Here is a 16503-nt window from a genome sequence, read left to right as displayed (position 1 = left end):
CCCCTATCCCGACCACCCATCCAGAATATCCTGTTACTCCAGAGGCAGCGCGACGGTCCTTTCAAAACTAATTGCAAATTCTATGCTTCTTATCGTAAGAGAAAGAATAAATGCTAATGATATAACATTTAAAATATTAATCCTATAAAATTGGTGCTGAACAACTAGTAAGGCTAATACAACTTGAAATGAATCAATGCACTAACTTTATGTTTCAATTTTAATACACATGTGTTCTGTTGCGAAGTGTTTGGATATAAAATTCAAATGTTGCTTGTGGATTAGTCACATTTTTCCAGTTTAAGTAAAGGGTCATTATTGTGTGTGAATTTTGATAAAAATTTACAAAAGGTTTGGCGAAGGAGAATGTTTAAATGTCGCCAGTTAAAATGTAAGTGGTTTAGGAAAACTGCGTTACTTCATGTAAATTTTTCAAAAAAGCAGTAGTAATGTGCTCTTCCTCGCTATTAATTTTTTGGGAGCGTACTTAATCCGTGGAAACAAAGTCGACGAGAAACACATGTCCAGGCTCAGTTCCAAGAAGAAGGGATGTGTTTATTTACGGCCATCAGCTGACCGCCACTGTGACAGACGAGTGACGACGAATAAGAGGCTCATTGATTTGTATCGCAACTTCCTGACCTAAGACCCCTCGGGCCCAGACCCCTCAGTAGTCAGTATCGCCAGTCACACTCGGTCGGCCAGCCATGGACACTCGACGGTTCTACATCTCGGCACTCTTCTTGTGCCTTACCACCCAACTCTCCTTATCAGGTAAGCCAAAAGTGCTGGATTACAATCTATTGTGTTAAATTACTACTACTTTTATATCACCACAAAAGCTTTTTGTAATTACACCGTGATGGATTTTGAAAGGAGACGTTTTCAGGCCAACTCGATTTGTAATAAGCTAGTAGTCGGGTATTTATTTATTGCTAATTACAAATAAAAGAAACAATGTTTTTAAATAAGGAAACCATGGAAGTAACCATTCAGCAGACTTTGGACCGCTTGTCGTTATGTACCGTAGATGTAATTGATAGCCATCTTTGTACCGTACCACAATGATGTTTGTAAAATACAAAACAGTGTTGATTTAGCTATTCTAAAATCTTAACCGTTACGCCATCCAATTTGGAAGAAAATAGATTGTTAAAGATATCTAGTAAAAGCAGCGCTAAAAGAATAAACTATGTAAGCGATTTTATCCAACTTTTCGACGAAAAGTGACCTACATTAGTAATCAGGTCAAGATTAACTATTTTATGATAACACTAGACTTTCAAAGTCCATTATTTAGATGTTAACGGGTTGTCTACAAATACACTATCAACATTTTATGATCTTGACTCATACTATATTTCATCCAGTAATAAACACTATTATATCTATTATATTCACGTCATATTATAAGTTGTTCACTGAATATGGGAAAAGGTGCATATCAAAGAAACAAGCAAGAATTGAATATAAGTGTAATATAAAATAAGTGAACATAAGCAAAAAATGAAAAACCTTCAGTTAATACATTGAACTCAGTGGACGCACTTGACTGCTACTCTGGCTGTAATATTAGATTCATGAATTGTGCCTTATTGAAGAAGTTAAAGTACTCAATTAAAGATAGTAACTAGCTCTTTGAATAGTGTAGCACATTAGCACATTTGAAAATATTTATTGTTGAAATAAATGATTAGAAACAACTGATTTATATACAGTATATTAAGTAAGGGTAACAAGATATAATCAGTATATTACGGGTAACGTTATAAAAACTCAGTATATTGGTTAAGGATTTCATGAGGGACAAGGTTAAACGCATTACCGAGAATACTTACGTTTTATAACAGTGTTTAAATAGATGTTTAAAATCAATTAATTAGATGTTTAAATTCTTCACTGGCGAAATTTAGATTAAATGAAACAAATGTTTTTCGCCCTTTATGATGAAAGTGATAAAAGTTTAGTGCCAGTTAAAATTGATTTTGAAACGTAAATATTATCATGATTTTTTTTTTATAATTCTAAATTACTCACTTTTAATGTACTGGAGAAGTTAAAAAAACTATCAGTGAAAATATTGACACAGTAACACTATTAATAATGGAACATTGATTGAAATACAACATACCCAAGCAAGATGTTGTCATATTGAAGTTAAATTTAAAATTAAATTGTTAAAGAAATCATCACATTATGTAATGGTTACCTCAAGAAGACTAAAATCATTTCGAAAACAAATTAAAAGAAACAATTCAAATGTAATTGCATGTCTTTATTGCAACAGTTTTCCAAAGAAATTAGGACATATCTATATAAACTAATAATAAATCTATATATATAAAAATGAAACTGTTCGTGTGTAACAGCATCACTCACAAAACGGCTGGACGGATTCGCCTAATTTTTTTTTTTAATTTGTTCGTCTTGATCTGTAGAAGGTTATAGGATACTTTTTATCCCTTTCCCGATTCAGGATTCCGCCCCACTGGTTACAGAAATACCCGTAAGAAATGCATTGCAGCAAAACATATGTTATTAAGTGAAAAGAGTCTTTTCAAATTTTTTAATCAGCTGTTCTTTGTAAACATATATAATGCGACAAAAAATTGTTGTTATTTTTGACAGTAACTAAGTAAACATAAATATTTTTTGACGTTTCTATGTAAACAAACATTTTTTGACATTTACAACGTGTCACAAATGTCAAATTTTTGATAAACGTGATTTGATATCTTTTTTACAATTTCCAAGAACAGTGTTATTTTCCATCAGTAAAAGGTTTAAAAAAATAGGCAAGTATTTTTGTTTTCTCATGTAAATATTCTTTGAAGAATGTTTTTCTCAACATTTTTTTTTACAGAATTCCTTTGAGCAGTTTTTTTGACGAATTTTATTGGAAAATAACATAATGCCGCCAAGAAAAAAAAAGTGCTTTAATCCGTCACAGCGCACGTGCGATAGCAAACAAAACGAATCGTAATAATCAAAGCAACGACCAGCGCGCAAAGGTAACGAATTGAATCGAATACGAACATCAGCATCAAGAATGATGCTGTCGCAAGAAGAAAGAGAAACATCAAATTTGAATGATAGATTGAGAATGCAAAGTAATCGAGCGGTTGCAAACAGATCAGGCGATGCACGACTTCAACATGACATGTATAAACAAGCTTTTAATTACGATCCTTCAGCAGACTACAATCAACACCCAAAAATGAATATCGGTCACATGAATGTAACTTGCCCACATTGCCATGCACGGAAATTTCCAAACGAGGCACTAGGAATGTGTTGCAGCAACAACGGGAAGGTGTATCTGCTACCACTTCAAGAACCTCCTGAGCCACTTTTGTCTTTAACATCCGGAACAACTCCCGACTCTAAACGTTTTTCTACAGGATATACGAAAGTACAACTCTTGCTTTCAGATGACATCTTTTGGGGCAACCAAAGTAGTGACACATGCGGGATACATGCCTACGTTTAAAAATTCAAGGACAGGTTTAATCATCAAGCCGGGTCATTATTAACTGAACCCAATCAAGATCCACCGATTTTTACAAATATATTTTACCGGAAATAACGACATTCAAATTGATCAACGGTGTGGAAATATTCCAGGAGTCGACCGCAAAATCGTACATTCATTACAACAGATGCTACAGAAAAAAACAATTTGGTTAGAATGTTCAAAAAATGCTTTACAACGAATGCCAAGCGATGAATATAAAATTGTTATCAGAGCAGACAAAACACCAACAGGAGAGCACGAAAGACGTTTTAATGCCCCAACATCTGATGAAGTTGCAGTTTTAATTGTCCGGCAATGAATTTGATAAACGGGATATTGTTCTACAAAAACGTAGTAATTTGTTGCAGCGCATTTCAGAAACTCACCGTTCTTATGATGCTCTACAATACCCGTTACTTTTTTGGGAAGGCGAAGATGGATACAATTTCAACATTTATCAGATTGATGCAGTGACACATGCCGCTACAAATAAAAAGGTTTCAGCAATGAATTACTACGCTTTATCGTATAATGGTGAGAGAGGGGCATAATCATCTGTTACGTTGCGGACGACTGTTTCAAACAATTCTTGGTGGTACATGTATGCAAAAATTGACAGTGAACGTTTATCATTTCTGCGATGATACCGGGAGCTGTGACGACGTACAAGTCCATCGACACCGTCATTGATCCAGAACAAGCTGTACACTACCCTGTGGAGTTTTTTAAACTCACTTGAACCATCAGGAATGCCGTCACATCAATTACTCTTGAAAGTAGGATCACCGATAATGATGTTGAGAAACTTACGACCACCAAAATTGGTGCAACGGCACTCGACTAACCGTCAAAAATTTACATCCAAATATCATTGAAGCAACGATTTTGTCGGGAACATCTGCCGGGGAAGATGTCTTCATCCCTCGCATCCCCTAAATTCCATCCGATATTGCCATTTGAATTTAAGAGACTTCAGTTCCCGTTCGACTTGCGTTCGCAATGACGATTAATAAGGCACAAGGACAATCACTTAACGTCGCAGGAATCCATCTGGAACCCTCATGTTTCTCGCACGGTCAATTATACGTCGCTTGCTCAAGAGTCGGAAACCCGAAGAACCTTTATATTTATGCTCCAAATAATACAACTAATAAACGTTGTTTACCAAAACGCATTAAAAAATAAACAAAACACTTTTATAATAGATTTTATGATATGCTACGATGTATTAGTAGAGCAATAAATTAATTGGAAAAACGTATAATAAAATTAGTATTTCTTTTCGATGCTTGATTGATGTAGCCCTCTCTACTGCCCACGCGAGCGGAGCCGCGGGTTTAGGCTAGTCATAATGCTAAAAGTTTTATGTTCCGATTAATATGTCTGTTTTACGTTGGTTGTAATATTGTAATTGTAAATACTAGTTTGAATGCTTAATATATGATCAAACACTCCAATAAATGAACAATTTTTATTTTGTGAGGCCTTTCTTGCTCAAAGAACACATCGTCAGACCCACATAACTGAAATAAAAGTAAAGTAATAATACAAACAATTTAGATTTAAATAAAAACATAAGTCTTGAAAAATACAAAGAGATAAGATTTTGAAGGCCAGGAAGTATGTTTTTAATTTTTCATTTATTGGAGTGTTTGATCATATATTAAGCATTTAGTTTCCAATAAGAAGAAGCTGGTAAAATGTACTAGTTTGAAGTCGAAAGACTAAAAGATTAATTAAATAAAAGCATGCAATACATTATAAGTTATAAAGGGAATTGCGATATTGCTGTCGGGTAACCGATTGACATGAGAAGTCTTCTCTTATTTGGTGACGAAATCGAAAATTTACCAAATGCGCATTTAGATAAGAGTCAAATAAGTGTGTACACCGGACATGACAAAGCAGTATCTCTACTACAGCATGTGCAAATATACTCAGCTCATTTGTGTTGGGCTGATAAACGAGTAGTTAGTAGTTAGTCACCATGCTTGCGTAAATCCACTTTAAAACTAGTTTTTATCTTATTGAAGGAAACGAAAGCTTTACGTAATCCTGGTACATCATAGAGTAATGTGTTATGATATACATACAGAATATTTTATATGCAAAAAAAGGGTTGTTATATAGGAACTCTCCGGTCACCTTTGAGGGATTTATTCTTCAACTCAAGGCAAACAAAATATATATTATAAATGAGATATATATTTATGTGTGTTTAGTTTCTCATTTTTCAATATTTATTTTTTTATAAAAAAATTTAAATTTACATTTTTATTCCAAAAGTAGTAATGATTAAAAATTGAAATGTTCCACTACTATTGTTTTTTCAGTCTCAGATCATGAGAAAAATTAATATTAAATTACCATACCATGTTTCTAAATCTCGGATGATTGACATGACTAAAAACTAATAAAAATATGACCAAGTTTTTAATATATATATATATAAAAAATACTAGGTGTGAACTATATCGTGAAAATCGGGCATTAAATAATGTATATATTGCTTTGAAACTATGGTAATGTACAACTAATAATGCCGTAAACCTTGAAAATCATGCCAGGAATAGTTAATTGTACCTGAACATACCTGAATTATATCTGACCGAAATTTGTGTTCCATGTGTCCAAATGTTTGCAATAAAATTGTACAACTCATATTATTATTTCAAAACTAACGTAGTCTCATTAATTTTTACGTTATTAGGCTTTAAATAATTCAAACTTCCGCCATTTTGAATCATGATAGGGTAATCTAATATTAATAGTTTTTTTATTTGATATTGCAAGAACAATAATTGTGGTAAACTAACATTTGTTATATTTCCCGATTTTGAAATAAAAAAATAAAGAATACCTGGTAAGAGACAGGTGGTAAACTAAGCATATGTTATTTAGTTTTATCTACACCTTTGTTTGCTTTGACCTGAAGAACAAATCTACAACATATCACAGGAAAGCTCGAACTCTAGAACTAGAGGTGACGGCACTGTAACCTCTTAGGGGCTGTGGATTACAGAAACCTCCCGAGAAAATATGACGTATCAAAATAGCAGTTTTTATTAATTTCTTAGATGCAAGGGAAAGTTACGCGCACAAACCAAGAGTGTTATTTTATCTGAAAGAGAAACCGGAACGCCGCCGCACAGCCACATGAGCTCTACGCCATGTTTATGTTAAAATAGCCAAAATTCAATATACTAGTCAAAAGCAGGAATTTAAAAAAAATGTCCCGTCACAATGGATAATTTTATGAATAACGAAATTTTGTTTTTATAAATCCTGCAGCAATAGCTCCTAGAGAACATTTATGAATGGCTGCTCCACAATCTTCGGTCTCTTCCATTTTACTTTCAATTAATACATGTATCGACCAACTCTATTCGGAACGGATAACTAAAAACCTCTGTTTTTCTGTTAAAGTTTTTTTCACTTCAAAATATTATTGTATGTTTAATAGAGTTGTGTTTTATAAGACATTTTTACTTTGATCACTTTGTGTGTAGTATCACCGATGTGTGAGTTATTCTTAAAGGCGTGTTTCCCAATTACACAAAGTGAGTTAACCAGTTACATGGTTAGTTTTGTGGATAAACAGACAAACAAACGTCATGGGCTGCAGTCACATCTAGTGACCTAGCCGACCCTCTTGCCCGGGAGATAACGGATAACCCGTCTGTCACTGCCCCGTGCATGCTCAGAAGTCAAACATTGTAGCCTGTGTGCTATCGTATATTATCACGACAGATGTATCACGATCTAACGAAAAAGATGTGACTAAATCTCACATTTAGGGATATCGACGCAAATGGAAAAAAAACCGCAACTATTTTGTAACCGGTTATTTGTAGTTTGACCGATAGCGTGTGGGTCGTACTATGGGAGCTGAAGTACTTCACGATGTCGACTGGATTTTTCACGATCTCAGTTTCTCGAATCTCTTATTCTGGAAAATAACTTTCCATGATCCATGACAAATTTTTTTGTAATTCACGCCACGGATGCGTGCTTTCTCGCAGGTGATATGTTGAGTATTGATTGAGGGTGTATAGACATCAGGTTGCATGTGTCACCTTGGCGACCTTACTCCACGATATCAAAACTCTTTGCATCGACCGCAAGAGGTCAAAAGAGTAAGAGTAGAAATTGGATTTCATCAACTCGCCAATACAGCCAAGACCGGAATTCCCGTGTTGGAAACTCTAGATTACGTTGTAAGATTGTCTACGTAGGCTGGATTACGTCATATGACCATTCATACTAACAAAGAAGTAGCAGTTCTTATAAGTTACAAAGCAATAACTACATTACATTAACACGCTGCTCTGACTTTCAAAACATTCATAGATTAGATGCTATACAAATATTACCAAAGCATTTGGGATATTTTTCGGGTAGCATGGTTCAGTTATTTTTATTTTTAGGTTACACATTTTCTTTTAAGATATCTTCTTTGAAAACGGAGAAATACTAAACAAAATTTTAGATCACTTCACTAGGATTTAAAGGTATTGAACATAGTATATTTCGCAACAAATCCCCAACATAAACAGTAATGTTAAATTTGAAAATATAAATTATTACAGTATGAGTGCACGAATTATAACTTCAGAAAGTGTTTAATGATATTAAAATCATAATGGTTAAGTAAAATTAGATTTATTAATGGATTTAGGTTGAGAAATAAACTTTAGTTATAAAAGACACTACTAAATGAAATTATATTATTTTTATAAATAAAAACATGCTGCAGGTAAAATAGTTCATTATTATTTAGAAAAAAATATCATACCCATATCTTCAACCTATTCACCTTTATGTACTGGGAAAGATAAAAAAAATCAGTGAACATATTATTTTATATTTTTTTACGAAAGTGATAACAATTAACTCATTCAATGGCTACCAATTCCTCGTGGAACGTCAACAAGTGTTTTAAACATATTCTTGTCATCTAAAGAAGTTAAGAGGTCCCTTGGCTATATTGTTATTCTCTATGTGAATGATCCATTAGTGGTGTTGGCGCGAAGGGGAGGGGATTTCATCATTGGGCACATTCCACCATTGACCGTGCCTCTTTTGGAATTTTACCGCCGTGGATTTTGCAATGAAAATTTAAACTTATATTGCACGGAAACATAACTATTATAATTTTAACAGTCCCATCTAAAGTGTTTAAGAACTCAGTGCTGCACAAATGCTAGAAAAATGATCGGATGTGCTGGTTTAGCAATACCTTAAGGTAGACACAATGGGGTTTTAAACGATTGCATCGACTTACTCTAAACTTGGCCAACTTGAGGATTAATTACTACCGCAAATGAGGCTGTCAATATCGTTGATAGCTTGTCAATGATCGGATGTGCTGGTTGAACAGAATACCTTAATGTAGACACAATGGGGTTTCATAACGATTGCATCGCCTTACTCTAAACTTGGCCAACTTGAGGATTAGTTACTACCGCAAATGAGGCTGTCAATATCGTTGATAGCTTGTCAATGATCGGATGTGCTGGTTGAACAGAATACCTTAATGTAGACACAATGGGGTTTCATAACAATTGCATCGCCTTACTCTAAACTTGGCCAACTTGAGGATTAATTACTACCGCAAATGAGGCTGTCAATATCGTTGATAGCTTGTCAATGATCGGATGTGCTGGTTTGAACAGAATACCTTAATGTAGACACAATGGGGTTTCAAAACGATTGCATCGACTTACTCTAAACTTGGCCAACTTGAGGATTAATTACTACCGCAAATGAGGCTGTCAATATCGTTGATAGCTTGTCAATGATCGGATGTGCTGGTTGAAACAGAATACCTTAATTTAGACACAATGGGGTTTCATAACAATTGCATCGCCTTACTCTAAAACTTGGCCAACACTTGAGGATTAATTAATTACTACCGCAAATGAGGCTGTCAATAACGTTGAATAGCTTGTCAATGATCGGATGTGCTGGTTGAACAGAATACCTTAATGTTGACACAATGGGGTTTCATAACAATTGCATCGCCTTACTCTAAACTTGGCCAACTTGGGGATTAATTACTACCGCAAATGATGCTGTGTGAATAACGTTAATAGCTTGTCAATGATCGGATGTGCTGGTTGAACAGAATACCTTAATGTAGACACAATGGGGTTTCATAACAATTGCATCGCCTTACTCTAAACTTGGCCAACTTGGGGATTAATTACTACCGCAAATGATGCTGTGAATAACGTTAATAGCTTGTCAATGATCGGATGTGCTGGTTGAACAGAATACCTTAATGTAGACACAATGGGGTTTCATAACAATTGCATCGCCTTACTCTAAACTTGGCCAACTTGAGGATTAATTACTACCGCAAATGAGGCTGTCAATATCGTTGATAGCTTGTCAATGATCGGATGTGCTGGTTGAACAGAATACCTTAATTTAGACACAATGGGGTTTCATAACAATTGCATCGCCTTACTCTAAACTTGGCCAACTTGAGGATTAATTACTACCGCAAATGATGCTGTGAATAACGTTAATAGCTTGTCAATGATCGGATGTGCTGGTTGAACAGAATACCTTAATGTAGACACAATGGGGTTTCATAACAATTGCATCGCCTTACTCTAAACTTGGCCAACTTGGGGATTAATTACTACCGCAAATGATGCTGTGAATAACGTTAATAGCTTATCAATGATCGGATGTGCTGGTTGAACAGAATACCTTAATGTAGACACAATGGGGTTTCATAACAATTGCATCGCCTTACTCTAAACTTGGCCAACTTGAGGATTAATTACTACCGCAAATGAGGCTGTCAATATCGTTGATAGCTTGTCAATGATCGGATGTGCTGGTTGAACAGAATACCTTAATGTAGACACAATGGGGTTTCATAACAATTGCATCGCCTTACTCTAAACTTGGCCAACTTGAGGATTAATTACTACCGCAAATGATGCTGTCAATATCGTTGATAGCTTGTCAATGATCGGATGTGCTGGTTGAACAGAATACCTTAATGTAGACACAATGGGGTTTCATAACAATTGCATCGCCTTACTCTAAACTTGGCCAACTTGGGGATTAATTACTACTGCAAATGATGCTGTCAATATCGTTGATAGCTTGTCAATGATCGGATGTGCTGGTTGAACAGAATACCTTAATGTAGACACAATGGGGTTTCATAACAATTGCATCGCCTTACTCTAAACTTGGCCAACTTAAGGATTAATTACTACCACAAATGATGCTGTCAATAACGTTGATAGCTTGTCAATGATCGGATGTGCTGGTTGAACAGAATACCTTAATGTAGACACAATGGGGTTTCATAACGATTGCATCGCCTTACTCTAAACTTGGCCAACTTGAGGATTAATTACTACCGCAAATGATGCTGTGAATAACGTTGATAGCTTGTCAATGATCGGATGTGCTGGTTGAACAGAATACCTTAATGTAGACACAATGGGGTTTCATAACGATTGCATCGCCTTACTCTAAACTTGGCCAACTTAAGGATTAATTACTACCACAAATGATGCTGTCAATAACGTTGATAGCTTGTCACTTTAAATTATAACATATAGAAAAAATATATTTTTTTAAAGTTTGTATTATAAGCCAGTACGCAGCCTCCTGCTCACGTGAGCCCCCTTCCTTCAGTTATATAATTTTGACTTATAAAACTATAAGTACATCACTGGTTACTTATGGAATATTTAAGTGGACATCCATCGGTATGATGCACTATGAATATACATACATAATTAACTTACTAGCTCTAGAAAAATAATCCATTACTTATAATTCAAGAATAAAAATAAATAACATTCCTAAACAACAAAATCATGGAACACATTTCATATAACATGTCTTAACATACGAATTTCGTACATAACAGACTATGTCTTTGATATAGAAATATGAACAATATCAAATGGAATTGACAGAAACGGGCTATTTTCTCAAAACGCGAGTAGATACATAGTTCCAGTTACCAATAAAATAGATAGATTGACAGCTTTACCAAACTGAACAAACTCATGTTTTATTTCTTCATGTATTCTTTTAAATTCGGGTTAGTAGCAATCTAGGCACAGATAAAAAATTAATAGCACTTTAAGACTTATGTCGTAAAAAGTGTATTATAAAATTTAAATTATATTGCATATTTGTTTCAGCCGTGGTATTCTCTGTAAATGGGCCAGTAGCAGAAGAGCAGCGGGATGATATCAATTTGCTTGAAGTGGAACGGATAGCCACAAGCACAGCACAGCGTCCACAAACTTTTGTGAATAAAGCATCCTGGTCAAAGGAGAGCTCTTCGTCAGAAGAATATGGCTATGGGAAACATTCAAATTAAGTTAGTCTCACTATCGAGTGAAAGTACAGCAGATTCGACCTCAGAAGAAAAATACCATAAGAGATCTATACATAAAAGGTCACTGGATTCCAAGCAAGACCCAGTGAATGCTATCGGTGAAGGTGCAAATCAAACACAGAGCAAAAATGGGCTAGACACAGATAATATTGATGTAACAGGAACAGGTGTAGGTAGCGAAGAATCAAGCTCTCCCACTATCCAGGATGTGTCAGAGAACACAACACCTACACAATCTGCCGAAGTTGTAACAAAACTACAGTCAGAATTAACAACTGAATCTGACTCACCAGTTGTCAGCGAAACGAATGACAACGACTCTGAAACAACCACAGAAAATAAACCTGTTGAAACAGATGCCACAGATGCAGAAATTGAACCGACACCGACTACTCCAACAGATACCGACCCAGTGAGTGAACTCGAGGTTGAACCAACAACAGAAAAGTCAGAAGAGAACAACCCTTCATCTGAAAATGGTGATGAATTAGCTCCGACCAACTCTACAGCTAACACCGAAGTTTCCACCGAGACTGAAGATAATGAAGAGAAATCGCCGATGGATGTGGTCATCGAGAGAGTGAACAAACTCAGTGATCAGATCAGGACTGTTCTAACGAACTACAGGAAAGAGGGGGTCGTGGTTCTCCCTGGACAGAGTTTCTTTCCAGATCCGATGTCGATGCAAGATTTTAAGAAGTCGTTTTCTGTCGGAACTATAGACTTCAAGAACATGGAGGTTTTTGGCTTGTCCAATTTTACAGTGGAGCACATAAACACAGATGTTGACCGAATGCAGGTAATAATGCTTAATTTATACATTTAAACATGTTCTTAATGTTAAAGTAGAATATAACATTTAAATTCTGTATACTTTTGAGAAAAATAACCAATTGTTGGTCACACTTTCGGACTGACAAACCAATGGTTGTGAGTTTTGCCTGACTTAGCCTCTAGGTTGCATTGATACTATTTATACTTTCCTTTGCTTTTTGAAGGAAGTAACAAATTTTATTGTTCAAGGCAATGTACCAATGAAGTAAACTTTTAAGCCGATCAGCTGAATCAATGTAGATATTTGAAGTTTTGTGAGAACAACAGTATAATTATATAACGTAGTAATTTAGCACTATGAATAATAAGGGTTACATAATTAAGATAGGAATTTGCTCTTTACAGATATTCAAAATTAATTACGAGATAGTTAGATAAAATATATGAGGTTGTATCATATCATATATATATATATATATATATATATATATATATATATATATATATATATATATATATAAAGAAGGTGTAGGGTTGTTAGATATTTTTTAAAGTAACTATTAAAAGTAAATTTTTTATATGGTAAACACATTTCAGTTTTGAATTTTTATAACGGCAGAAATTTTTTTTAATAGTATTTACAGTTTATGAAATAGAGACATTAGAAAACCTGTACACCTATGACAGGTTACTTTGTTATCAAACAACACTTATTTAAATATAACGCAAAACAAATTATTCCTTAAAAGCACTGTAAGTCAAATCCGAAATAATTATTTGATCACCGAGTAATAATATTATTGATTTGTTAAAGGTGTATATTCTTCTTCACATGAAACGACTGGAGATTCTGGGAAACTATACCCTGCGGACTTTCTTCAGTCGAGCCGCCGGTCCCTTCAACGTCACTCTTCTAGAAGTGGACTCTGAGGGTGTGGCCGAGGTCCAGACCACCGCAGACGGCCATCTGGAGGCAACGGACTCCGTCATGGACATGTTCACCAAGGACATGAAGGTGGACTTTAAAAACTTGGGCTTCATGGGTTCAATGTTCCAGGGAGCAGTCAGTGCAGTCGGGGACGCTCTGTTCGACAGCATCAAACCGCAGATATTGGAACGAGTCAATCTAGTGATAAGAACCGATGTAAACAAGAAACTGAAGGAGTTATCGGTCAAGTTCATCAATAAAATATCACCCGTCGACTTGGCTTTCTCAGAGGGAAGAAAGTACGTGAAACAAAACGGTTACGATCCGTATAAAATCAGAGATCATTCTTTCATCTTGGGTGGTCTGGTGCACGTCAATATCACTCAGTTCTCCGTCGCAGGCCTCTCTAGATTTTACAGAGTAGGGAACCTATCGCTCTCGATGGACGCTGGGGTCATCGAAGTGGGAATTCACGTGATGACGCACGAATTGAAAGGGCACTGCGAGTGGTCAGGGGAGACCTTCGGGATCGTCAAGTCGGGCAAGACCAACTTCACGGTGGACCATCTGCAGGTGCGAGCCCTGGTGACCCAGTCCCTGGACGTTCGGCAGAAACCACAACTCAGGGACCTGGATCTGGAACTCGGCTGGGTGAAAGTGAAAATGGACAGTCCGATGACTCTGAACCTGATGATAGAAGGCATCATCAACGCGTTCCCCCGCCTGATCAGACACATAATAGTGGACACTCTGGAAGAACCCCTGAGGGAGAAAGTACAGGAAATTCTGAACAAGATCAATGTTGAGTCGGTTGTCGACGACAACCTCCCTAGACTGGACGGGTTTGGACTGTAAGGTCAAGGATGTGAGTATTAGTCAATTGGTCTAGAGTCATTATACTGCATCAAGGCTGGAGAGGAAACTAACAATTAACGCCTGTCATCGCTGTATCGTGAACGTCTAGGAATAGGACCGGCTAAGTTCGTTTCGCCAATATTATAACTAAAACCAGATACTTAAGAAAAAGTGTTTAACTAATATAACACTAGGTTCTGTAGAGTATTATGTTATCATAGATATTTACTGATTAGTGATGCTAATTTTTGAAACATTATAACTTGACTTATTTCTTTAATAGATAGTAACAAATTAGGTTAGATACTAATTAGTTTAGACTTTAAGCTAAACAACTGTAATTACCCTGTAAATATATAGGATGTGACACATAATATGTAAAGAGTATTCTTATAATTAAAAGATCAATTTAATTATGCACTTAATCTCTCTTAATCCCATGTTTAGTTCGTATAAATTTATTTTTCTGAATTATCTGTCTTTTACAACCAATACTTGAAATATTTTTTATGTTATAGCCAAATAAAAAAAGTTAAAAAGTTGCCTAAAAACATTTTAAAATTGAAACCACCTAACTAACATTTTTGTAGTATGGGTTTTTTGTAAATAGATAGCGTTTTAATGCTTTAATACATAATTTTGAATATTTTTTATGGTTTTACAACATTTTGTGTTATAATTATTGTCAATTTTAATCATTTTCGTGTACAGTTTATTTTAGAATATATACAAGCATGAGAGTAAGAGAAGTAACATCCATTTGTAATTTATGGAACCTGTCAGAGCTAATTGATGAGCTAAATAATTCTTTATACATTACCAGGTTACAATCTCTTTGCCAAGTGCAATAATACTTACAAATCCGGTGGTATTTTATGTTTTATTGATAGCTCGATAGACTGTAAACAAATCACAACAGCATGCAATATAACATTACTCGATGTTAGAATAAACAAATCGTATTTTTAACTACTGGGTTTATATAGATTACAAAATGTACATGCAAACTATTTTTTTGCTTGAACTTATACAGCTTGTAACAGAACTCCGTAATATATGTTGGAGATATTAATATTAACTTATTACAAAGCAATACAAATACAATCTTATAATGGTACATTGAATAATAATGGCTTTGTCTCTGTAATAAACAAACCTACTAGAATTACTACGGATTCAAGTAGTCTTATTGATCATTACCTTTGTTAGGAATAGACTTACAAAATAATTTTTGTGTGTGATGTGTTTGATTTAGGTATCATTGATCATTGTATTAGTATTAAAGTTTAATAACCACTCAAATAATATTATAGATAATTGTAATGACCATACACGAATTAAATATACAATTGATTATGAGATAGTGAAGAATAAGTTATAAAACGTTAATTGGGGAGGGGTTTACGCTGAAAATTATGTTAACAGATGTTATGGTAAATTTCATGATTTTTGAACAATGTTATTAGTAGTAAACCAATTTCTTTAGATTGTAAACTGAGGAAGCTAAGTCATTGAGATCTTTCATTACGTCAAATCTTCTGAAGATATATATATTAATATATATAATATTATATAAAAGAAAAAAAACTGTATACAATTTACAAAAGAAGGCCCTATGATATGGAGTTTGGTAATTATTTGTCAAAATTTTCCAAAGCATTAAAAGTAAAAATTGACTTGGTAAAAAATTAATATTATACAAAGCAGCTAAAAACTGTAAAGGTGACATTTTCCAAACAATGAAAAATAATCAATGATCTAACAGGAAACAACAAGGATAAATGCATAGACCGAGGTGAACTTGATAACGGAAGAGTGATAATTGAGGCACGCTCCATCGCTCAGGAATCAACAGGCATCTTATCTCGGTACAGTCTGGTCAGCAAGGAACAGTATCAACCGCAATCCTTACTACCCTTGTCCTCAGTGAGTCTTTCTTTGCAGTCCCTACCACTGTAGACGAGGTAAAAGTTATTGTTTATCATTAAAAAATAAAAAAACCACAGGTTTGGAAAGAATTAACGTCGGCTTATTAAAATATTTAAT

General features: G+C 34.9%; 1 protein-coding gene across 1 annotated transcript; it reads left to right on the top strand.

Annotated features, from left to right (window-relative positions):
* Positions 1–616: 616 nt before the first annotated feature.
* On the top strand, positions 617–14877 carry LOC124355135. The gene is made up of 3 exons (XM_046806103.1): positions 617–774; positions 11701–12699; positions 13489–14877. Exons 2-3 carry the CDS (start codon positions 11857–11859, stop codon positions 14455–14457), a joined length of 1812 nt encoding a protein of 603 aa, XP_046662059.1. The 5' UTR covers positions 617–774; positions 11701–11856; the 3' UTR covers positions 14458–14877.
* The last annotated feature ends 1626 nt before the right edge of the window (positions 14878–16503 follow it).

Source organism: Homalodisca vitripennis, chromosome 2, assembly GCF_021130785.1.
Source record: "Homalodisca vitripennis isolate AUS2020 chromosome 2, UT_GWSS_2.1, whole genome shotgun sequence".
In the NCBI taxonomy this organism is placed as follows: Eukaryota; Metazoa; Arthropoda; class Insecta; order Hemiptera; family Cicadellidae; genus Homalodisca; species Homalodisca vitripennis.
The sequence above is the reverse complement of the archived record's forward strand: the minus strand, read 5'-3'. Positions and strand labels throughout refer to the sequence as shown.

Excerpts from the sequence above, each read along its gene's own strand:
- LOC124355135 (XM_046806103.1), top strand. The coding sequence starts at position 11,857 with ATGGCTATGGGAAACATTCAAATTAAGTTAGTCTCACTATCGAGTGAA. Across the intron at positions 12,700-13,488 it reads CAGATGTTGACCGAATGCAG|GTGTATATTCTTCTTCACAT; the intron begins GTAATAATGCTT and ends GATTTGTTAAAG.